Raw genomic sequence first — 25868 nt, forward strand, 5'->3', positions numbered from 1 at the left:
CCTGGAGGGGATATTGGGTTACAGGACCTCTGAGGTTTCCTGGGTTTTGCTGATCCAGATTTTAAATAATTGAAAAATTTCCCTTGTCTCATTTCTTTAGGGTTCCGTTGTCAGAATTCAGATACAACTATAGTTTGTATTGTTTCTACCTCCAGATAGTGTGAATAATTGTAACTGGAAAATGTCAGAGCCATACTTCACGTAATATCTCCTTTCATGATATCCGTGTGTGCATGCACATATGGGTGCAGTTGCATGTGTTCATGCAGGTGCACATACACCTGTATGCATGTGTGTGTTAAGGACAGATATTGATGTCAGGGGGGCTTCCTCAATCATTCTCTGCCATTTTTTTTGAGAAAGAATCTCTCACTGAATCTAAGGCTCATCTAAAATATATGGCCAACAAGCCTAGAGATCCTCCTGTCTATCCCTCCCCTCAGCAGGGATTGCAGGTGTGTGCTACTCCACTGACATTTTACATGGATGGAGGGGATTGAACTCAGGTCCTCTTGCTTGCATGCAAGCACTTTACCAGATTAACCCCTTCCCCAGCCTCACTTCATGGTCTTCACTCTAGGAACCACTTTAGCTCCCTACTTGAAAAAAACTGATTCCAGACGAAAATCAGCAAGAAAAAAAATCTGGGGAAGACTAGATGTCACAGTCTTCCTGAAACATCAATTTTGAGGTTCTTCTGATGATAATAAAAAGATCCAGACTCAGTTTCTCTTATTATTCATTCACATCATAGACAACTTCTGATGACAGATGCTGCTGCCTCTCCACTACCACAGACAATTCTGCAGCAATGGGCACCAAATGGGTATTTCCCTAGTCCAATTCTAACATTTACCTACTTGTCAGTAGATAAGATAGACTTACCCACAAGTCTGCCTCCACTGAGATACCAATCAGAAATCCCAAGCTTCGTTACCCATGCTTCCAAATGAATGCTATAAACCAGGGTCACTTCAATGCCCTTCTTGGGTTTAATTTGCCAGATTATCTTACAGAACTCATGAAAATACATTTTCCATATAAAACACACACACACCAGTCAGCTATTGGATGGATCACTCGGCCCCCAATGGAGGAGCTAGAGAAATTACCTAAGGAGCTAAAGGGAACTGCAACCTTATAGGTGGAACAACAATATGAACTAACCAGTACCCCGGAGCTCTTGTCTCTAGCTGCATATGTATCAAAAGATGGCCTAGTCGGCCATCACTGCAAAGAGAGGCCCATTGGACTTGCAAACTTTATATGCCCCAGTACAGGGGAACCCCAGGGCCAAAAAGGGGGAGTGGGTGGGTAGGGGATTGGGAGGGTGGGTATGGGGGACTTTTGGGATAGCATTGAAAAATGTAAACGAGGAAAATACCTAATTAAAACATACACACACACACACACACACAGAGAGAGAGAGAGAGAGAGAGAGAGAGAGAGAGAGAGAGAGAGAGAGAGAGAATGGATGCAGAGACCAAGGGCTAAGCATATGGGAGAACAGAGAGCCCTTCGTGTACCACCCTCCAGTACCTACCATGTGGTCCCTGAAGCCTACTTGGGTTTCCATAGAGGGTTTATTGCACAGAAATGATTGAAGCATGGACAATCTTGTAGAAATATGACTGGACAGAAGGAACATGACCTATTGCTAACAGACTGATAGAAAAACCCAGCAGGGCCTGAATGTCCACATTCTTCTTGGCTTTTCCATGCACTACTCTTCGGGGTAGGACCCTTCTAAGGGGGTACATGTCTTAGCATAGACTATCAGATAGCAAGTCGGAAGATGTATTCTTTGCTCCTAAAAAGACAAGTGGAAGATAAGAGGTTCTCTGATTCACTTCAGGAGAGAAGAATTCTATTTTCTATGCCTTGGAGAGGGAGTTAGGAGTCAGGAGACATGGACATCACAAGATATGCATGTGACCAGATAATAATAATGACAAATAACCACTTGCCATTTTGTAAAAGAGAGAGAGACAGAGAGAGAATGGATGCAGAGACCAAGGGTTCTCTTCCTTCCAAGAAAACCCCAAACAACCCAAATAACAACCACACCTTCTCCTCTAACCTACACTCTGAAGAAGGGAAAAAAGAAAGGCGACAATTTCAGAGTGGAGCAGGAACAGAGGTCACCCAGAGAAGCCTTAGCATGCTGCTTGTCCTTCAAAGCCTTTACCTTCCTCTCACATTTTTTTCTCATAGACAACAACCTCTTATTGGGATGTCTATGTTGGGTCTCTAGAAGAAACTACCCATGTAGTTCATACGTGAAGTCCCAGTACTCGGGAGGCAGAGGTAAAACATTTCCCATGTGTCCCAGGCCAACCAGGGTAGGAAAGCGACAGCCTGATTGAAACCAAGAAAGAAAATAAGAAAGGAATCCATTGGTTCTAGATTGCCCAATCACAACATGCATTTTGGCCAGGTCCCAAGACAGCTCTTACATGTTTTAAAGCTGGAGACATCTTACCAAAAGACACTGTCAACTCATGAATAGATTGTAAAATTCTTTTTCCTCCCATACTGTCAAATCTGCGGGGTCTAGGAATAGATCCAAAGGCCAGAAGAGCTTAATGATTGCCTGTCTGGAGGCTTAGAGAAAAGCCGTTGTGATAGAATACATGCACACAAGTCTATTTGCTAATTAATTAACTTGATAATTAATGTACCTACTGAGTACCAGACAAGGTTTGAGGAGCAGGTCCCTTTCCTAGGGAGCTTAGGGAACATGCTTAGATAGTCTCTTCCAACCCCGTGTGATAAAGACCTCAGCAGCTAAGAAAGGTGTGGGCTGGAGAGTGTTGCTCAGTGGGGCAGAACTCTCCTAACATATGCAAGGCCAGAGATCTGGTCCCTACCATAGTGGGGTACAGGTCAGGCGCGGGGGGGGGGGGGGGATATGTTCCTCTGCAACTGGGATGTTTGTCTTCTGAAGCATCACAAGCAGAAACAGCTCTAGAGGCAATTCTAGGTTACGTCCACATCCTCTATGTGATTCTGTCTTGCCTGGGGCCTGATATCTGTGGTTCCTCTGTGGGTAAGTTGTTGGGACAGTCCCTGTTTGGTGACTCATAGGATCCTGAAGATAATTTTGCTACATTCTTCTTCCTTCTCCAGTGATAAAGACTTGTTGAGTGAGCTTCCTCTTAGCTCAAGGCTTCCTTATTTGGAGTCCACAAAGAGATCACCTCTAGGGGCAGAAGAGAGGAGGCAGTTTATGCAAAAGCCTCTGTGTATGAGTTTAATGCACCTCAGGGGACAAAGTTCCCACACTTTTAGTAAAGTGTGGCGTCTTAGGGTTTCTATTGCTCTGAAGAGACACCATGACCACAGCAACTCCTATAGAGGAAAACATTTAATTCGGGCTGGCTTACAGTTTAGAGATGTAGTCCATTATCATCATGGCCAGAAGCTGAAGAAGTACTACATCAGGATCAGCAGACAGCAAGAAGAGAGAGAGCAATACCGAGCTTGGCTTGAGCTTCTGAAACCTCAAAGTCCTCTTCCAGGAATGCGCTTTTTCTAACAAGGCCACACCTACTCTAAAAGGCCACACCTCCTAATAGTGCCACTCCCTGTGGACCTATGGAGGCAATTTTCATTTAAACCACCATACATAAAGGTATGTACCTCTAAGCCCAGCTTCATTTTTTTTGATTTTTTAATATTTTTATTACATATTTTCCTCAATTACATTTCCAATGCTATCCCAAAAGTCCCCCATAGCGCCCCCCACTTCCCTACCCACCCATTCCCATTCTTTTGGCCCTGGCATTCCCCTATATTGGGGCATATAAAGTTTGCAAGTCCAATGGGCCTCTCTTTCCATTGATGGCCGACTAGGCCATCTTTCGATACATATGCAGCTAGAGACAAGAGCTCCGGGGTTCTGGTTAGTACATCATGTTGTTCCAACAATAGGGTTGCAGATCCCTTTAGCTCCTTGGGTACTTTCTCTAGCTTCTCCATTGGGAGCCCTGTGATACATCCAATAGCTGACTGTGAACATCCACTCCTGTGTTTGCTAGGCCCCGGCATCGTCTCACAAGAGACAGCTATATTTGGGTCCTTTCAGCAAAATCTTGCTAGTGTATGCAATGGTGTCAGCGTTTAGAAGCTGATTATGGGATGGATCCCTGGATACGGCAGTCTCTAGATGGTCCATCCTTTCATCACAGCTCCAAACTTTGTCTCTGTAACTCCTTCCATGGGTGTTTTGTTCCCAATTCTAAGAAGGGGCACAGTGTCCACACTTTGGTCTTCATTCGTCTTGAGTTTCATTCGTTTAGCAAATTGTATCTTATATCTTGGGTATCCTAAGTTTTGGGCTAATATCCACTTATCAGTGAATACATATTGTGTGAGTTCCTTTGTGATTGTGTTACCTCACTCAAGATGATGCCCTCCAGGTCCATCCATTTGGCTAGGAATTTCATAAATTCATTCTTTTTAATAGCTGAGTAGTACTCCATTGTGTAAATGTACCATAATTTCTGTATCCATTCCTCTGTTGAGGGACATCTGGGTTCTTTCCAGCTTCTGGCTATTATAAATAGGGCTGCTATGAACATAGTGGAGCATGTGTCCTTTTTACCGGTTGGGACATCTTCTGGATATATGCCCAGGAGAGGTATTGCTGGATCCTCCGGTAGTACTATGTCCAATTTTCTGAGGAACCGCCAGACTGATTTCCAGAGTGGTTGTACAAGCTTGCAATCCCACCAACAATGGAGGAGTGTTCCTCTTTCTCCACATCCTCTCCAGCATCTGCTGTCACCTGAATTTTTGATCTTAGCCATTCTGACTGGTGTGAGGTGGAATCTCAGGGTTGTTTTGATTTGCATTTCCCTGATGATTAAGGATGTTGAACATTTTTTCAGGTGTTTCTCTGCCATTCGGTATTCCTCAGGTGAGAATTCTTTGTTCAGTTCTGAGCCCCATTTTTTAATGGGGTTATTTGACTTTCTGGAGTCCACCTTCTTGAGTTCTTTATATATATTGGATATTAGTCCCTTATCTGATTTGGGATAGGTGAAGATCCTTTCCCAATCTGTTGGTGGTTTTTTTGTCTTATTGATGGTGTCTTTAGCCTTGCAGAAGCTTTGTAGTTTCATGAGGTCCCACTTGTCAATTCTCGATCTTACAGCACAAGCCATTACTGTTCTATTCAGGAATTTTTCCCCTGTGCCCATATCTTCAAGGCTTTTCCCCACTTTCTCCTCTATAAGTTTCAGTGTCTCCGGTTTTATGTGAAGTTCCTTGATCCACTTAGACTTGACCTTAGTACAAGGAGATAGGAATGGATCGATTCGCATTCTTCTACATGTTAACAACCAGTTGTGCCAGCACCATTTGTTGAAAATGCTGTCTTTCTTCCACTGGATGTTTTTAGCTCCCTTGTCGAAGATCAAGTGACCATAGGTGTGTGGGTTCATTTCTGGGTCTTCAATTCTATTCCATTGGTCTATTTGTCTGTCACTATACCAGTACCATGCGGTTTTTATCACAATTGCTCTGTAGTAGAGCTTTAGGTCCGGCATGGTGATTCCACCAGAGGTTCTTTTATCCTTGAGAAGAGTTTTTGCTATCCTAGGTTTTTTGTTATTCCAGATGAATTTGCAGATTGCACTTTCTAATTCGTTGAAGAATTGATTTGGAATTTTGATGGGGATTGCATTGAATCTGTAGATTGCTTTTGGCAAGATAGCCATTTTTACAATGTTGATCCTGCCAATCCATGAGCATGGGAGATCTTTCCATCTTCTGAGATCTTCTATAATTTCTTTCTTCAGAGACTTGAAGTTTTTATTATACAGATCTTTCACTTCCTTAGTTAGAGTCACGCCAAAATATTTTATATTATTTGTGACTATTGAGAAGGGTGTTGTTTCCCTAATTTCTTTCTCAGCCTGTTTATTCTTTGTGTAGAGAAAGGCCATTGATTTGTTTGAGTTAATTTTATATCCAGCTACTTCACCGAAGCTGTTTATCAGGCTTAGGAGTTCTCTGGTGGAATTTTTAGGGTCACTTATATATACTATCATATCATCTGCAAAAAGTGATATTTTGACAATTTGTATCCCTTTGATCTCCTTTTGTTGTCGAATTGCTCTGGCTAGGACTTCAAGTACAATGTTGAATAGGTATGGAGAAAGTGGACAGCCTTGTATAGTCCCTGATTTTAGAGGGATTGCTTCAAGCTTCTGACCATTTACTTTGATGTTGGCTACTGGTTTGCTGTAGATTGCTTTTATCATGTTTAGGTAGCCCAGCTTCATTTTAAAGTACTTTTTTTTTTTAACTTTCTGGGGGAGGGCTTACGGCAGTGATCCCACCCACCCACACACCCACACACATACACCATTTTTCTTTGCTCCCATAGAGAGAATCAGGATGTGGGATTGCAAGAGGAGAAAGGATCTAAGGGTAGACAAAAGTCATCAATGGCATCAGAGAGAGTGTATCTTAATTAGGTTTTCTATTGCCTTGATGAAACACCATGACCAAAAGCAACTTGGGAAGAAAGGTTTTATTTTACTCACTCCACATAACAGTTCACTAAAAGCAGTGAGGGCAGGAACTCAAGCAGGGCAGGAACCTGGAGGCAGGAGCTGATGCAGAGGCCATGGAGGGTGCTGCTTGCTGACTTGCTTATCATGGCTTGCTTAGCTTGCTTTGTTATAGAACCCAGGCCTACCAGCCCAGGGGATGGCACTGCCCACAGTGGGATGCCCCCACCCCCAATCAATCACTAATCAAGAAAATGCCCTACAGCTAGATCTTATAGAGGCATTTTTTTTTTTCTCAATTGAGGTTCCCTCCTGTCTGTTAACTCTAGCTTGTGTCAAGTGGACATAAAGCTGGCCAGTACGGGGTGTGTTTTACTTTAAAAATGTAGGCTTCAGAAAGCAGAGATAAAGCTGGGTGCGGTAGCTGTCTTAGTTTGCTTTCTATTGCTGTGATAAAGCACCAGGATCACGAAGCAACTGAGGAGGAAAGGGTTCCAATTTACACTTCACCCTAAAGATAAGGCAGGACGGGAATTCAAGGCAGCCATGTGGAAGCAGGAACTTACACAGAGACCATGGGGGAGGGCCATTTATGGCTTGTTCCTGGTGGCCTGCTCAGCTTGTTTTCTTATACAACCCAGGACTGCCTGCCCAGGAGTGGCACCGCCCACAGTGACCTGGGCCCTCCCGTGTTAATCATTAGTCAAGAAAATGCTCACAGGCTCGCCGACAGGCCAGTTTCACGAGGCATTTTTCTCAACTGAGGTTTCCTTTCCCAGATGACCCTACTTTGTGTCAGGTTGGCAAAAACCTAAGCAGCACAATACATAGGCCTATAATCCCAGCACTTGGGAGGATTGCCACAAACTTTAGTGCAGCAGGGTAAGCCTAAGCTGCATAGTGAGAGTCTGTTTCAAAACAACAAACAACAAACAAACAAAACTCCCTAGAGTATACATGCTGCTTTTGATGAATCATTTTTAGTTCAAATTGAGGCCTACCCATTAGAAGGAAGACAGTATGTTCGAAATACTTTCTGTGACAGAACCTAAATGATTTCTGCATGTCGACAAATATATCATGAAATTACTTTGCAATGTAAATTTGCCTTGCTGTTCCTTACTGTTTCGGCTCTATAACAACCCAGGTTCATAAAATAACTATAAAATGTCCTTTAAATGTTCTTCACAACTGTCTTTTTTTTTTTTCCTCTCTCTCTCTCCCCTTTTCTCTTACCATCTAATTAGATTCATGCTAGGAAAAACAAAAAAAAACAAAAACCCTGTTTTGCTGGGATGCAGACTCCCTGGTAAAGGGAGATAAAAGGAGGGCGGAACAAACTAGAAACACGCTAAAGGAACCGAAAGCGAGCAAACAGTCCAAGCAGATCACCCAGAGTTGATTTTCACTGATAACCCCGGCAGCCCCTGTGTTGTGGCTAGTCATTACAGAAAGTCCGACCAGGCCTGAACACTGGGTATTCACATGGACCAAAAGCTGATGTCCTCAAACTGTTTTTATCAAGTAGTTTGAGATACTATGTCTTTTATTACTAAAGACTTTAATATATGTCTGCTTGTGATGAGATACTCTCTTAGGAAGTCTCAGCACAGTAACTGAATTTAGGAATATTAACATGGGTACTATACACGACTGTCTAACATGTAGTCCTTTGCATCTGTTTTCCCAACAGCATCCTTTACTTTTGCCTGGTTTTGAATCACACATTGCCTTCAGCTGTGATGTCTTTTGGGTCCTCATCCAGGTTTTAGCCTGTAACTGTCCCAGTGCCTTGGCATCTTTGTGCTTCATACCCTTGGCATTTTTGACGGGTACTGATCAACGCTTTTGTAGGCTACTCCTTGCTACTCTGGGTTTGCTCCACATTTCTTCACAAACACATGTTCTTAGCAGGTAAGTGGTATTGTGGTATTGTGTCTTTTTCTTTTCTTAAATAGTCTTTTTTAAAGATTTATTTATTTATTATATGTAAATACACTGTGGCTGTCTTCAGACACACCAGAAGAGGGCGTCAGATCTTGTTACAGGTGGTTGTGAGCCACCATATGGTTGCTGGGATTTGAACTCATGACCTTCAGAAGAGCAGTTGGTGCTTTTACCCGTTGAGCCATCTCACCAGCCCATTGTGTCTTTTTCAGGTGATCAATCAATCAGAAGTTCATACTGTCAGCACATCTTACTGTTGGTGATGTAAACTCTTATTTGCTAATACATCTTAAACCAGAACGCAACGTGCATAGCCAAATGTGTTTCTCTCTCTCTCTCTTTTCGAGACAGGGTTTCTCTGTGTAGCCCTGGCTGTCCTGGAACTCACTCTGTAGACCAGGCTGGCTTTGAACTCAGAAATCCACCTGCCTCTGCCTCCCGAGTGCTGGGATTAAAGGCTTGCACCACCACGCCCGGCTCAAATGTGTTTCTCTTCTCGTTTTGCCATGAAAGAGATTCATAGAGAGCTAAACTGCTGTGGTTTAGCCTGCAGGAGTATAGTCCTCAACACTTAGCTGCCCACACCATCTGGGCTTTGTGTGAGCATTGATCAATAAGGTTGCAGCTGGGCACTACGATGCTGGATAGAAAACTGAACAAGTAATAAATTACTTCTGAAAGCATGAATCAGAATTCTCTTTATGTTTGTACGACCCAATGACATTAAAAAAAATGACATCGGAATCTAGAGGGTGACCTCAATTAACAGTGGACTTTACTGGATAGCTCCGAGTTCATCAGAAGAAACTCACTGGTCTCGATGCCTGACTTTATTCTAATCTGGATGTATACAAGAATTTACAGAATATCTTTGCACAGATTGTACACACATTCCAGACTTGAGCCTCCCATACGTGACAATGACTACTATAAAGTTCTCCAAATTTAGCCATTTGGAAACCACAGATCACCCTGCTGTGCCTCCCATTCTCTGATGTTCTTGTGATCTGTAGATTTTCATGTCTCTTTTCTTAGTGCCTAGAATTTTGGTCTGATCTTCAAGACCCCAGGATTCAGGGGACGGACACACACACACACACACACACACACACACACACACACGGCATACCTACATATCCATTTACCGATAGAACTTGGGGTCTGCTTCCTAGGGCACAGACTTTGAGACCTACTTCTTTCCCTTTAGAAACTCAGTTCTGCCTACATTGAGATACACTGATCCGAACAGTGTAGGAATGCAGAATCAGTTTATATAAGCACCTTCTTAGCCACCCGGTCCACTCTCACAAATGACACAGGCATAGGACAGTCCTGCCTTGGAAGTATCTATCCCAGAGTTCTTCCTCTACAAACAATCACCATGAAATCCAAGAATCCTCCTCAGAAAGAAAGCTACACACAGGAGCCAAACTGCAGGCCAACCTGCTGTGCTGTGCCAAGGATCAGGGTGGCTTTCTGAAGGCAGAGGTGCTGCAGGAAAGCGATCAGGGTGCTGTCCCCTCTCTTGGCAAGTGTGGCTTGTTGGCAGCTGAAACATGCCAAGGTCCTTCAGCCTAGTTTACTCATCTCAAATTCAGCCACAGAGCTGAAGCCCAGCCAGGGCTTGGATGCCTCTCGATTTCCTAATAGATTCTGCACCGAACATGGTCCTAACAGACACAGGCCCAAAAATATGTGCAGGTACTGGACAATGACCCTTACAATGTATATCCATCAGGAAAATGTAGTCTATGTTTGGAAAAAAAAGTTGTTTTTTTTTTAAAAAGATTTATTTATTTATTTTATGTATGTGAGTACACTGTAGCTGTACAGATGGTTGTGAACCATCATGTGGTTGTTGGGAATTGAATTTTTAGGACTTCTGCTCGCTCTGGTCAACACTGCTCGCTCTGGTAGGCTCCACTTGCTCAGTCCCTGCTCTCTCCGGCCCAAAGATTCATTCATTATTATTCATAAGTACACTATAGCTGATTTCAGATGCACCAGAAGAGGGTGTCAGATCTCATTATGGGTGGTTGTGAGCCACCACGTGGTTGCTGGGATTTGAACTCAGGACCTTGGGAAGAGTAGTCAGTGCTCTTACCCACTGAGCCACCTCACCAGCCCCTGAAAAAAAAAAGTTTTTGTTTTTTTTTTTTTTAAATATTTATTCACCTTTATTTTATGTGACTGTGTGAGTCCCTGCATGTATATATGTTCCTGCCTGGTGCCCTCAGAGGTATGAAGAGGGTGTCTCATCTCCCTGAACTGGAGTTACAGGCAAAGCTATTGTTGTGGATGCTGGGAATTGAACTTTAGTCCTCTGTAAGAAAGCAAGTGCTCTTAGCCACTGAGCCATCTCTCCAGCAACACCCCCTCCCCCCAACAAAAACCATTTTAAGAACACCCAGTGTGTCTTTAAATTGGAGATCACAACTCATTACAATCTATGGAACTAATTTCATGGATTTCTTATTTATAATACAAACTACTACTATAGCTTCTTGGAATGTGTAGAGAGTGGAGGTGGGGATATAAAATAGTTTAGGACATGGTCCTCTATGCTAGGAGCTGCAATCATCCCGAGGAGATGATTCATACATATTTTTAAAAATTACTAGTACAAGGTACTAGTCTGATGACATGCTCACATGAGTGGAAAAAAAATGGACCACTGGAAATGAAGAGTAAGCCATGTGGCTGAATGTTGGGGTTCGTAAATCAGATGACCTCCACGAAGTCGCAGCTCCTCCACTTCCTAGCAGTGTGACAAGTTACTTAAGTTTGCTAAAGCACTTAGAACAGCTCTAAACATTTCGGTGACCTGGAAGTATTCTCTACCATTGCCATTTCTATTCAGCCACCATTTCAAGGATGGATACACATGAGCACAGAAGAATGTGAGGGAATCATAATGGATAATTCGCGCCAAAGCCGCTCAAGTTATGTTTGTTAGTTTGTTGGCATCTACTAGGCAGGGGTTGAAGAAGGCAACAAGGCCTATTCCACCCAGAGTCAGGTCCACACGGCTCCCCGCCACGCTAGATGCCCGTGCCTGTCTTTAGGGGGCGCTGCCGCTTAGCCGCCGCGGCTGGCCCAGAGCGCGTCCCCGCCCCACGCGTGCGCGCCGCCCAGGTGAGGAGGCGGCTGGGCCGGGGTTGGGCGGGCTCATCGGTGGGGCGGAGCCCGAGCGGCCGGGGCGGGGCGGGGCCCAGCGGGACCCAGGCTAGAGGCGGGACCAGCCGCCGCCGTCTCCGTCTCGCCACCACGGCCCCCACACACCCCGCAGCCACCGCGGGAGGAGCGGAAGCCGCCGGCCTCGCCCGTTCAGAGCCGCGCCAGCCGGAGCTCTGAGGAGTGGCGGCCGTCTCTCTCTCTCTCTCCGGCGCGACCCCGCCCAAAGGTGCCGAGCACCCCCGCCCCAGCCCGAGCGCTCCCACCTGAGCCGGCGCCATGGCGGAGCAGGAGAGCCTTGAGTTCGGCAAGGCGGACTTCGTGCTGATGGACACCGTCTCCATGCCCGAGTTCATGGCCAACCTTAGGCTCAGGTGAGCGCGTCTCGACAGCCATGCCGGGGTTTCCCGAGAGGGGGCGCTGCTGAGGATTCGGGGTGACCGGGGCGAGCAGCTCCCGCGAGTGAGTGCGGCGGGGTGACAGGGGGTCCGCGGCGCTGGGTGGTCACGCCTCCCAGAGAGAGGACTCTTCCTTGGTGCGGCCTTGGGACTCCAGGGTGTGATGAGGTCTAGGACTGCACTTTAGGGGTCTGGGGTCGTCCCTGTGTGGTGTCTTGATTAGGGGTATACTGGGCTTGAGGTCGCTTGGGGGTGTACCAGCCCGCCCTGAGCCAGGTAAATGATGTGGGCGGGACCGGGTGACTTAATGGAACAAAAGTAAGGGAAAAGAAAAACTTAGGAGCGGCATGATGGCCCTGGCAGCCCCAGGAAAACTGGAAGGTTGTTTTAAAAGAGCCTGGCATCTATCTCCTCCTGCTTTCACGCTCGATTTTCTTTTCTCGTTTCTTTCCTTTCTCTTCTTCCTTCTTTTTTTTTTTTTTTTTTTTCTTTCTTTCTGGCGTGGTTCCATCCTACCATTCAGGATGCTATGGAGTGAACCCTAAGCTGTCTGTTCCGGGACACGGGCTATTTTTTAGTTACTCATTCGACGTAATTAGACCCGTTTCCAGACATCGAAGAGACTGCTGTACTTGCCAGTGCCAAGATAAACTGTCTGAATTTGACAAGGCGTCCATGGTTTCAGTTTTTTCAAGGAGTTATGTATGGATGGAGCCTTTGTGTTACTGACATCTTTGAGAATTTAGTTACAACTCAATGCCCCAAAATGGGCTTCCAAGAGGAACTTATTTTAGAAAGTCTTCTATATGTGGTTATTTCATTTTCAAACAGTAATATGTAATATGAGTATTAAAGTGGTTTGACTTAAAAAAAAAAACTGAAACGGAGTTTCAGCTTGAAGCGTGTGCTTGTTTATTTGTTTGTTTGTGTTTTCCCGGAAGCTTTGCTCTGTCTGTTACTTGTAAACTTTATAGCCAAATATCACTTTTTAAACTTAAACCTGAAAATCATAATTAGATTTGGATATTTACCTCAATTTTACTGTCAACTACAATTCTGTAATTTTTTAAAAAACCTGTTTTAATTTTTAAATTAACAAAACAAATAATTTCATATGTTCTGTTCTACAATATGGCTAGGGTGAACTTGAACTTTTGCTCCACCTACCTTTACTTCCTGCTGGGAGTACAGGTATGCACTGCCACACTTGATTTCTGTAGTGCTAGGCATCAAACCCAGGACTTGGTGCATTAGGCAATCACGCTATCAACTAACAAACAGGGCTGCATCATCAGCCCTCATCTGTTCTGTGTCAGGCTTCCTTGTGTCTGGAGCAAGAGTGTGGAGCAGGAACACTGGCCTGCAAACTACATATGCCTGCCATAAACTGGCCTTGTCTGTGGGCCTCCATTTCCAGGAGTTTTCAGTGCTTGTATTCTAGGACTCCCCCGGTTTCCTAGGGTCGTTCTCTCAAGATACACAGCGTATTCCTAAATAGAGTGTTGTGGAGTTATATGTAGTCCCCAGAAAGTCTATTCCAAGAGTCCGCGTGAATTCTAGAATCTGAGGATACTCACCTATCATCCCACCTACTTTGCAGGGTGTGTGTGTGTGATGCTGGGAAATGAGTTTGAGGCCAGTCTGGAGAGTTTTTCAAGGCTCTCTTTTAAAAATTACAATCAGAGGATTCCTGAGTTGTATAAACTGACATAGCAGAATACTAGCTCCTTTATATATGTATATGTGGGTCATGGATTCTAAGAAACCCCCTAGTGGATAAACTGTATATGCTGTGTTTTTCCCTTTAACTACATACCTGTGATGAAAAATGACTGATATAAAACAGAACTATTATGACAGTAAGAAAAGTTAGATGGAGTTTCTTGCAGTTTCTCTTTGTGCCATATTCACCTGCATTGATACTTCATCTGAAATTGCAGAGAATGAAGTTCTGGATAAGGGAGTCTTATTTGCATATAGCCTGTATACACATACCATCATATATACAAATGTCTATATGTATATATATTCCTTCTCAGTCTTGGAGACTGAACTCTTGTTCAGTCTTTTTGTGTGCTCTATCCCTGAACTACATCTCTAGCCCCTCTTGTGTACTTAAATCATTGAATTGTGTTACTTATAATACCCAATACAATGTAACGCGATGTAAAGTGTTTCTGTTATTACTAAGAGCTAATGACAAGAAAAAGTCTGAACCTGGTCAGCATTGATACAGTGCTAAAATGTTTTCTCTAAATCTTTTCAATTCTCAGCTGATGGAATTTGATTGACTCTGTGAGTGTGGAACCAGCAGCTGCAGAGAGTCAACTACAGATTGTATCCAAAGCATTACAACAGCATGTTGCACTTTCTTGTTTCATTGTTAGTTGGTTGTTGACTTTATTTTATTTATGTGTTTATTTTTTGTTAGTTTCCCAGGTTACAGCCTCAGAGGTAAAGCAGTCCTCTTTAGATTCCGGAGTCCTGGGATTACTAACATGTGACACCGTGGTTTGTGTGTTAATTTTAAACGAAAGTTTAGATGCCCAACTTTTATATAAATGACCTCAAATACTGTCCTAATCAAAATGAAGAAGTTTACAGCAATAGTCAGTATTACCGTGGTTCAGAATCAGTGGCTGAGATTCAGACTTTAATTTGAACCCTTTCCTGCTGTGGCCTATGGATAGTGTACTTAAATATTTCTGTAACTTGATCATTTTTAAAAAATAGAATTAAGGTTATCTTGAGGTTAAATTAGTTAATTTACAGAATTCCCAAGATTACCTTCTGGCAAATACTTATTAGTAATTGCTGTTCAAAGTTTTCTCAAGTGTACAGTAAGCAGAAAAAGAGTATGTAAAATAACAATTTCACAAATTAAACTTGCTCTAAATTACTTGAGATTCTACCATACTTCCCTCCTGATGGAGCTAATGTGCTTTGAGAAGCCTCTTTTCAATTAAGCTGCTGTCAATTACTAATCATTTCAGATTATCAGACATCAAGTCCATTTGCCAAGTATATACTGCTTACAAGACACAACAGTAACACTTGAATATAGTGTCTTATTTTAACTTCCATATGTATATCGTAATGTATCATGGAACTAATCATGTAGACTACATATGTATTAATCACATGTACTACACACATGACATGACATTAGCTAGAACCTTGAGGCATTTTCCGAGTTTAAAGTTGAAGGCCTAGAGTCAAGTTAATTTTTAAAACTTTCTTCTTGCCAGATATTGTAGTTTACTCCTGCAGTCCCAGTACTCAGGAGGTTGAGTCTGCAAGCTTGCAAATTCAACTCTAGCCTAGTGAGATACTGTCTTACAACCCCACCCTTAGCCCCAACAGAAAAGAAAGGGTAAAACAAAGAATAACCCCCTACCCCATCCCTCTGCAATAGAATTAAATGGTTGTGGCTTTTAAAAATTAATACTGTCATTATTCTTGCCAGTGGAAAGTGCTCTACCACTGAATTTGCCCTATGGCTTTTTTCTTTTTTATAAAAGCATTATTTATTTATTTTATGTATGAGTACACTGTAGCTGTCTTCAGACACACCAGAAGAGGGCGTCAGATCCCATTACAGATGGTTGTAAACCACTATGTGATTGCTGGGATTTGAACTCAGGACCTCTGGAAGAGCAGTCAGTGCTCTTAACTGCCGAGCCATCCCTCCAGCCCTGGCTTTCTTCTTTTTAAGTAAATTGAAGTACAACATTTAGATTTTTTTTTAATAAAGGATTTCACATTCATTAGTTAAAAATTTCAAAGGTTTGAATGATTAGATCTTTAGTGAGAACCTCGCTCCTGTGTGCAAAGAAGAGAATAGTGTAATTGAACTTTATTTAAGGTCCTAGAGGATGAGATGGATGGATGCAAAGAGTTATGAGTAAGCTCTGTTCCTTATCTTGTGCCTTATCTTAAAGAGGTGGCATGTCAGTGAAGAAAGGTGGCAATCGCTATTCATTTAGAAAATAGAAAACTAGATAAGCTCTATTGAGCTAAGATGGCTATGTGCTAAGTAATTCTACAAACTTAATTGTTCTGGAAGTTCAAGAAGGGGGAAAATGCCACGGGTTGAGTCAGAAACACCCTGAAGAGGAGTTGAGCTAAGTCCCAGAGAATGAGTAGTGCTTGCCTGGGTGAACCTGTGGGTGGAGAACATTCCAGGTGGATACAGTGGCGTGAGTAGGGAAGGTAGCGTGAAAGCTGACTGTGTTTGGGAGATAGTCAATGAGCTCTGTTGTCTGCAGAGGAGTTGGTGTTGGGGATCTGTGGGAGGAGTCATGAGCTCTCACTAGCAGGATTCCTGTCTAATGCTGAGATTTCCAGCCCACCTTTCCCTGCCAATTAGAACCCTGGACTGTCTGATATCTGTATGTGTTTGCTGATGTTGTCACTTTTTGTGGGGGGCGGGCCAGTCATCTCACTACATAGCCAAGGCTGACCTCAAGTTCATAATCCTCCTGCCTCTGCTTCCATGTGCTGGGATTACAAGCGTGTGACTCCACAGCCAGCATTTATGTATGTAACTCTGAGAGTTGGCTGTGCTCTCATTACACAGCTCAGCAATTGCTCAGTTGTTAATTCCCTGGAGCCTTAGAGTGCCAGCTAATGGTAGCACCATACCTTCTTTTCTAGCTGTAAATCTCAACCCAGATTTAAAACAGCCCTCTCTTGGAGCAAAGGCTTCCTGTTACCTCAGTCTTCCCTCCATCCCTGAGCGTATTTAGCTGTTTCTGGACACTTGATGCTGGGTCCTTTGGCCATCCATTTCACTTCATTTCCAGGCGACCAGGAATCCCCATTGCAGACCATGTGCTAAGATGAGACATTTTTAATGGGTGGTACAGGGCTGCACCAGGCATATGCTTTGGCAGTTTGCAGGTGAAACGGGAGGTGTCTGGTTGAGGGATGGATGCAGGTATGCAAATGAAATTCCTGAAGGTGTTCCTATTACTCCTGTCCCTCCCTCCCCATGCTGGTTCCAGTCTGTACTCTTTATTCTGCAATGTCTGGTCTTCTGATTTCTGCCCGGATCTTCTGCCCGGATTGCTTCCTTCCTTTTGGGTCTGTAACCAACAGTGAAGAACCCAAGGCTGCAGTTACCTCAGGGCTCTGTGCCATCAAGACCTGATCTTAATTTTCTCAACAGTGGAGAATTTCTGCCACTGTGCTGGGCACACAATGCAGTCCTTTGTGGCAACAGTTTCTCTATTATAGATAGAGAAGAAAGGAATTTTTAATAAAACTTTTATGGCACTGGGTGTGGCAGTGTGCACTTGTCAATCCCAGCACCTAGGAGGCCACACCAGGAGGATTGTGGGTGTAAGGCTGCACTTCAATAAGGTATCAATCCAATAAAGGAATAATTAAAAACCTTTCACATCATTGTAGGTTTGGAATTGTCTTTTCAGAGCTAGTGGTGTAAATCAGAGGATGTGCCACCTAGCATGTACAAGGCCCTGGGTTTAATCCCTAGCACTATCTAAAGAGAAACAACAACAAAAGAATTGGATAACAGTTTTCTGCTTTTCCTTTGTTGGAACTACAGCTTGACTATGAACATTTACTTCAATCGGTGTCATTTCGTTCTACTCACACTACCTCTGTGTATGTGCATTCCCGTGCCTGTGCGTGTTGTGAGGGGCAACTTCAGGGCTGGGGCTCTCAATGGCCTGGAGCTCTCTAAGTAGGCTAGGGTGGCTAGGGAGCCCCAGGGATCTCCTGTGACTGCCTTTCCAGCCCTGGGGTTACAAGTGTCACCACACTGGGATTTTTTACTTGTATTCAGGGTCTAACTCAGGAATTCATAATTGTAAGGTAAACACTTATTGACTGAGTTATCTCCTCAGCCCCACCTCTAAAAACCAGTGTGTGTGAGTGTGTGTATCTGGACAGGGTAATGTTAAAGAGATGGTGCAGGCTAGCGTGAGGAAGCGTATCTAAGAAGATTCAATTCGTATTTCTTGCTCTTGTAACAAAATCTACCAGTGTCTTCAGGTGCTCTTCTCTTCTTCCCAGAAGACTCCTGTGAGAGGAGGAGGCTTGTTCTATTATTTCTCTTTAATTTTTCAGTGGAGCTGGTAGTGGGAAAGTCCTTACTCTGTTTCTAAATGATCCGTGCCCAGGACTAAGAGTCCTGTTGGCTTCCTTGTTTTATGATTAGACACAATTCCTGCCTGCGTCTTCAGTGCCCGCTTGAGACCCTGGCACTCAGATCGCATTCTGCTTCCCTTACAGCCACTTGTTTGGGGCCAGGAGCCCTTGCTGCTGCTGCTGCTGCTGCTGCTGCTGCTGCTGCTAGCCTGACCTTTTCCTGTTCCTGAGTCTTTCCAGCATCTCCACCAGCTTCAAATCCTCTGTGCATATGAGTCCTGCAGGTGAACAGCCGGCCGAGAACACCTCACTCTGCATGTCATCCTTCATATAACATCTGCTGAAATACAAGATGTAGGGTGCTGTTCCGGAGTGGACTTGAGCTGAGGACACTATCCCAGAGATGTGTTTTCCAGCTGATATGACAGTGTGGTGTGCTAGGCTTCCTACCGTCATCTGCTGCTCCTATCTTGAGGCTAAAGCATCTGCTCAGCCTCAGTTATTTTGCAGTGCAGGGGGTTGAAGCCACAGGTCTCATGCATACCAGGCAAGCGCTTTACCACTGAGCTATACCCAGTTCTCTTTCTTTTAATCTTTGCTTAGAGCACAGTTTTTTTCAGTGAGGCTGTTGACATTTTGAGTGGATAAGGCTTTGATATGAGGGCTCTTCTATGCCCTGGGGGGTTCTTTAGCAACATCTAACTACTAGATGCAAGAATTGTATCTGGGTAAAATTGCCTTCAGTAGGGAACCTTTGGCCAGGCTGTTCTTACTCTCTGGAATGTTCCTTCCTCCTCGCTGCCCTCAGTCCCTCCCTGCTTGTCACACTCTTTCTTACTCATCTTGAGACCAGTCGGAGAAGTCTTTCCCAATCTTCCAAGACAGGGTTAATTATACTCTGTGTTCCTAGGTTACAGGCACACTTATTCATAACAGTTACAAGCCTTGGCCACATTCTCATTCTCATTCTCTTTCTCTCTCTTCCCTCCCTCCCTCCCTCCCTCCCTCCCTCCCTCCCTCCCTCCCTCTTCTTTCTTTCAATCTTTCTTTCTCTTTCTTTCTTTCTTTCTTTCTTTCTTTCTTTCTTTCTTTCTTTCTTTCTTTCTTTCTTAATGTCTGTTTCCTTGCTAACCTGTGAGTTTGTCAAAGACAGCATTTCTAAAGGTAGACCCAGGTTCTCTGGTACTTTGAAACCCAGTGCTGTTTGGAGAACCACCATCTGTAAGAAAAGGGATATAAATTTCGGATGTAAGGTTGGGTAGTGAGCTTAGGGGAGAAGGTGTAAGTGACTGAGAAGCAGACGTTTTGTTTCCTGCCTGTCATGCCTCGGACTATTCCTTGATACCTGGTGAGTTCAGCAGAGCTCAAGTAGTCAAACGTTGGATAATTGGTCCTCATCTAGGAGAATTCTCGATTCTAAGTGTGTCAGAGCTTGGTGTTGCAGGCCTATAATCCCAGCTACTTGGGAGACTGAAGCAGGATGATTGTAAGCAAGGTCTATATGAGCTGCAGAGTGAGGTCAAGGACAGACTTGGAATTTATGGAGGCTATGTCTCAAATTGCAAAGAAACGAGGGGAGTGTGGTTAATCTGTGGGTAATCCCAGAATTTGGTATGTGGAGGCAGGAGGATCAGGAGCTCAGAGTCTGGTGAGTTTGATGCCAGCCTGGGCTGCATGGGACTGACTCTCTTTCTCTCTAAAAGCAAACACTCAAACCCAAAAGAGCAAGCTGGGATGTAGCTCAGTAGATTGCCTGCCTAGCAGGCAGAGGCTCCAATCTCTAGTACCACCCTCACCTGCAAAAGACAAAGAAAGCATATCCCCTTCTCAGCGTTACCCTTAATTATGTGCTGGGGAAAGGAGAAGTTAGGGAACAAATAGGCAGACAGAGCTGCCAGGGACTCACATGTTCCCATAGAACTCTTGTGCCCACACTCAGAGAGCCATTTGGTCATTGGAAACTTTGGCGAACACAGTTTTTCCTTCCTTACCGGACCCTGGGTGGTCTTCCCGCACCGGGACCCCACCATAGGTTCAGTGCTTCAGTTCAGGCTCTTCCTTCTTAGACTTAGAGGAGAGGTGAATGGCACACTAAATCCTTTTGGCTTCCATATAAAATTCTTTGGCAACTGCTTTTGGAAATGGACAGTTTGCTCTGTGCCTGTTTTGCACATTGGCTTCAGATTGGAACAAAAATGGGAATTTGGGTTTTGGAGCTGCCATTTGGAGTGAATCACCCCACCGCCTTGTTTCCTCTCCTCTGTGACAGACTTCCAAGGCTATTTTTATTCAGGGTCATTTCTTGACCCTGTAGACTTCTGCTGAGTTTAGCTCCCAAATCGAGCCAGATGTGGATGGGATCAAGCGCTCAGAAGTCACTACTGGTTACTTCCATTGCAGGCTTTTGAAGGGATCGACTCTTAGGTTTGCTTGACTTTGAACAGGACTGGTGAGTTTGGTATGGATGGACACATTTACTTAATGATCCATGTCCGTTTCTGCACTGAGCTAGCTGCTCCACATGCACTAGTTCTCACTGATGTCTGAGCCCCCATTTTCTGATAATTCCCTAAAAACAGGATTGGGCCATTGTGTTGTTGCCCAGCCATTGCTGACTTCACTGAGAGAGAAATTTCTGTGGTCCTTAGTAGCGTCAGCCCCTATCATAGCTTCTCCCATTCATGCAACCTACTGACATCACTCAAGATGTTGACTCTATTCATAGGTTGGAGTGAGAGGGTAAGCCTCATTCTAATTGTCGTTTCCATCCCCTGATTGATTTGACAGTTTTATTTCCTGGGGGACACAGGCTTCTTTCATCTAACTGCTCTGGAATTGTTGGTTAGAGCTCTTGGAGAGACCTATGTCTTCCATACTTTAGGGGCATTTGTGTGGAAAGAGGAGAAGGAAAAGTGTGCTTGTCACAGGGGGAGAGAGAGAACACACAGGCTTTGAGGCCTGCCTGATCGACTCCCAATCTCAGCTTCCCTTTGCCTCCTCCTGGCAGTATGACTTGGGTTCCCTAGGCCTTGGGGTATGTATACGGACAGCGATCAGCCTCTAGGGTTATGGGGATAGCATTGTCAGTGTGGAAAGGGTCTGGTCAGGGCTCAGTCTACCCACTTAATTCCTGTTGACTCTTCCCTGCTCCTTCCCATGCTGCCTGCCCTCCCTGCCCTCCCTGCCCTCCCTGCCCTCCCTGCCCTCCCTGCCCCTGTGAGTGCTGGAGTAGCTGTGTTCTTCCTCCCCCAGTAAAATAGAGGAGTAATTTGGTTTGGTTTTATCTTGGGAGGCAAGGATGAAAAAGGTCCTAGAAGGAATCTGGTTACTTTGTGGAAAGAAGGTGTTTCTCAGTTCTACCTGGCTTCCCTGAGCCTCCCTGGTAGGAATGAGAGGCTATTATGAAATTAAATGATAGCACCTGAAAACCTCCTAATAGGGGCCAGAACATAGCAGGTCTTCGGTGAATGCTTAGCCCCCTGGTCCAGCCTCTTGGATTGGACATTTCCTGGCCGTGCTCAGTGCATTGTGTAACTGCTACCTGAAACATAACCACCTCTACAGGAGTACCACTGTTCACGTCCTGAAAATCATACTAAATACTTCCCAGCAAGAACTTCTGCTGTATTTTATTCTGCGTACCATGTTCTCTGATCTCATATAAGTTGGTAACACTGACCCTCGAGTCTAGGCACTGAGAGCTATGTGATACATTTCTAAGTAGAGGGTCTTTAAAAATATGGCAACTCTTAACCAGTTTCCTTATTTAACTGTGGATTCTGTGTGATTTTCACATACTCTCCAGCTTTAAGCTGGAAACGACTTGACTTTTGCTGAGCACTGTACCGAGTACTTTGCTGGGATTTCTTTTGGAAGTCACTCTTTGAGAGAGTCTATTGGATAAAGGATGCATAAATAAATGAATCAATGAGAAATGAAATATGGAGCCCAAGTAAACAGAGCAGATAATTTATCATTTTAAGTATTCCCTAGACAGAAGGACTCAACACCAACCATATTTTTAAAAAGAACTGCTGACAACATAAGAGCTGTGTATATGTATAGATTACAGGCCAGAGAGGATTGAGACTTGAGATTGGAAATGGCTTGGGCATATTCTCCCGATGAGGCACAACCTAAGCAGATCCTTGATGGAAAAGAGCTGTCTCACATCTGGAAACGGTCTTTCCCCACTGCCTTCTTGCCTGAACCTCCCAGATGAGAGGCTCTGTGCCTCCCTACTCTCAGTGTAGATAGCCATGCTCCTAGCCAGCGCCCATTGAGTAAAGTGCTTTCCTCTACAATGTCTACACCTTTTCAGTATTCTCTTATGCTGTCTTCCAATTAGAGATTAAGTTGAATTGATACAAATTCTCTTAGAAAGTCGAATACTGCCAGGCACAGTAAATTGGATTTATAATCCCAGCCCTTGTGAACCTGAGGCAGAAGGATGACCCTGAGTTAAAAGCAACTCTGGGCCATGTAGTTGCAGCCCTCTCCCTTCCCACTCTTCTGGAACCATATATTTCTGAGGCAGCCCAGGCGCATTAGTGTGCATTGGCCTAAGTCTGGTTACCCGCTATTGCGTGCCTCCCCGTAGCCCTCCACTGGAATCAGGGACTGGTGTTTTCATTTCTGAGAAGTGAGTTTGCTTTGTGGTGCTGATGAGACGGATCTGGGATGGACTGCTAAATGCTGTTGTGAAGGGTGTGCATGGCATTGTAGCTCAGTGTACTGGGAAGGCAAGTCCTTATGACAAGGGAGAATCGCCAAGGAAAACTTAGCACAAATATGGTTTCTGATCATCTTTGAGTCTAGGACAGGGAACAGGAGATCTCCCTTTATCTTATACTCAATTACTGAACTTCTGAATCTCGGCTCCCAGACAGTTGTGTACTGTGATCATGACACTGTGGGCGGGAAATGTTTGAGATAGCCTGAGAGTTAGATCATGGCTTCCAACATATCCTGATGAAATGGAATGGTCTACTTGTGGAAAGTAGGGCAAAGAATCCCAGTAAGGGGCTTGGATAATTGGGAAAGTGTATGAAGGCCATCAGCTGGCTACTTGTCCATGCTCTGCCCCCATCCAGTCCCCCCATGTCCTAGCTCTTCTGTGAAGATACACTACCTTATAGTCCCCACATAGCTGCCTCACTGATGTTGCCATTCTGACGATCTACAAGTCCTTTCATCTCTCATGCAGTCTATGTAACTCACAACATAGCAGTAGGTCTTACTTTAGTGGGACTCAAGCACTAAAAAGACTTTTACTAAAAAGTGCTTTACTAAAAAGACTGCTTCCTGCTGAGCAAAATTTTTCCTAGAGGAGCCACAGGCTGGTACAAAGTTGTAATATGTTGTAATATGTCCTTCTGGAATGGATGGAAAGGCATATGGAGGAACAAACATAGCTTTCTTTTAATTTATCTTTTTCATATCTCTCCCATGATTATATTACTGTCTTGAGTTTAAAAAAAAAACAAAACAATTTACCATTTACACAGAAGGTTCACACAAGCAATAGAAGTGATTGAATTGGTTTAAAAAAAATGGTTTTACCTAAAACAATGAAGCAAACACCAAGAGAAACTCAAACAATTTTTCTTTCTGTGACCACAAAGTTAGCTTTGAGGACTTGGACAATGGATGATCATCTGGAGCTGTCTGAGGCTGCTGGCTTATCGCAGACTGCTGCTTTGTCTGCGGCTCCCATTAGGAAAAATGCCGGAGCCAATTTAAAAAAGGGCCAAACACCATTGAAAACACTTTGACTTGACCCTACCACTGGTCTTGTTTCAGTTCTGACTTACACAGATATCTGGGCTATTTTGAGTTTATTATCAGAACAGTCCTAAATATTAGGTTGAGTTAGCTAGTTCTGCTATCCTTCTCTAAATTCTTATGATTAATAAGAGAACCTTTAAAACATATAAACAAATAAGGCAGCTTATAAATTACTACTACAGATTTGGAGCTTTAGTTTCCTAAATACATGCACCCAGAAATTAGATACACACACACACACACACACACACACGTACAAAACAAAAACTCCCAACCAAAAGCAAAAGCTGTAGTGCATATAAAACATCAAACCAAGGAGACAGGAATACTCCTTGGCTTGCCACAGCTGCAGTGCTCACTGCTTTGGTTCCAAGAGCTTGTATGGCCTAGCCTTTAACCTTGAATGATCCCTGCAGTACAAGGCTGTTTCCAGATGAGATGTGAAGTCTCGCTATGTAACCCTGAGGTCCTGGAATGCCTAGATAGATTCACCTGCCTCTGCCTTCTGTGTGTTGAGGTTAAAGGTGTGCACCAACTAGACTGTTCATTCTTGACATGCCTCAGGTGCTCAGATGTGAATGCTCTCTCTCTCAGTTTTGCTTCCTTAAGAAAAATATAAAGATATGATTTTACTTTTTCCATAGTGAAAGCATCATCCTGGCCATACTTTTGAACAGTTGTTTTCAAGCCATTGTTTTATGTAATTTCTCTCCCCTCGCCCCTGATTGATATATACGGTTAAGTCTCCATTATTTGTTTCATTCTGTCCCCCTGTGACTCTTCTCTCCCCTCTTACTGTACAAGTCTAATCTACCCTGGATTTGGCAGTCAGACAGGCACGTTAGAAGGGAGTAGGGAGAGAGGAGTGTGTTCTGATGAGATAGCTCTCACGTGACAGTTGTGAGATAGGAGTTTTAAGAAGCCCGTGTCTTGTCTTCTCTGAGAACCCTTTTTGATTGCTTTGCTATATTAGTTCAGGAGGCTGAGTTCTAGGTAGGTGCGGTGCCACTTGAAACTTATTACTGCCCTTGGCATTTGGATTATGTGTGAGGCTGAACAAACCAAACTTAGGAGTGGAATTTTCCATGCTATGAGCATTTTGCTTGCTGGCTGGCTTTTGGCAAGCAGCCGCTGTGCTTCCATTTGCATCCCCTACCTCCCAGGCTTCTGTTTTATCTGAAACCTTAGATGAACAGGAACTTCTTTAACGTCGTCTCAGTTTGTCCTAGACAGGTGCTGCTCAGAGCCGGGGCTGTATCAGAAGTGCCTAGCTTCAGAGAGACGTCTGAGCTCCATCTCCTAGAGACAGTTTTCAACTCTCATGGTGCCAGGTGATTCTTGTGTACGGTCAGGTCAGCAACCACGATCCAAGCAAGTGTGTTGGCATCCCAGGGTTGGAATCCCCTTTGGTGAAGCTCAATGGGGCATGGCTGTAATGTGAGCTGACTGGAATAGTAACAAATATAACAGGCAAGTAATCACTGTTTGCCGTTTCGCTTTACTTTAGTTGTCTAATAGTCATGTGCTACTCTTCATCCTCGAGTTGTGTTTTCTCTTCTTTCATCATAAGAATAGGCCTCTCCCACCACTTTCGCCATGCTGTGTGTTGTTTTCTGTTCTGTGTCCAGCTTCTCAGCCCTGGCTGTCCCGGGACTCACTGTGTAGACCAGGATGGCCTCAAATTCCTGTCTGTCTCTCTGAAGTACTAGGATTAAAGGCATGCACCAGTCTGTATCCAGGTTCTTAATTTTAAAAATTACATTTTGTGTGTGTGTGTGCCCGCGCGCGCGCACACACACACACACACACACACACTTTGGAGGAGGGAGATGACTCTGGGTAAAATGCCTGCCTCACAAGCAGAAAGAGCTGGGTGGATCCTCAGTGATGTGTGTCTGTAAACCTAACACTTGTGGGACAGGGAAGG

The 25868-nt window shown here is 44.1% G+C and overlaps 2 protein-coding genes across 3 annotated transcripts in view; one reads left to right on the plus strand and one right to left on the minus strand.

The window, feature by feature from the left end:
* The window catches only part of Tmem98 (transmembrane protein 98), a 45515-nt gene extending 33521 nt beyond the window's left edge, over positions 1-11994 (minus strand). The window contains exon 1 of the mRNA XM_085829758.1: positions 11909-11994. The gene's annotated coding sequence lies outside the window, so the exon portion shown is untranslated. The remainder of the gene's footprint in view (positions 1-11908) is intronic.
* Myo1d (myosin ID) overlaps positions 11717-25868 on the plus strand; it is a 303674-nt gene continuing 289522 nt past the window's right edge. The window contains exon 1 of one of the 2 annotated variants that reach the window (XM_085829756.1): positions 11717-12016. In XM_085829756.1, the coding sequence (XP_085685882.1) occupies positions 11922-12016 (95 nt within the window). In that variant the 5' untranslated portion in view covers positions 11717-11921. The remainder of the gene's footprint in view (positions 12017-25868) is intronic. The other variant, XM_021176177.2, reaches the window with a different exon arrangement.

This window comes from Mus caroli, unplaced genomic scaffold, assembly GCF_978045245.1.
Source record: "Mus caroli unplaced genomic scaffold, Mus_caroli_1 scaffold_13, whole genome shotgun sequence".
Lineage (NCBI taxonomy): Eukaryota > Metazoa > Chordata > Mammalia > Rodentia > Muridae > Mus > Mus caroli.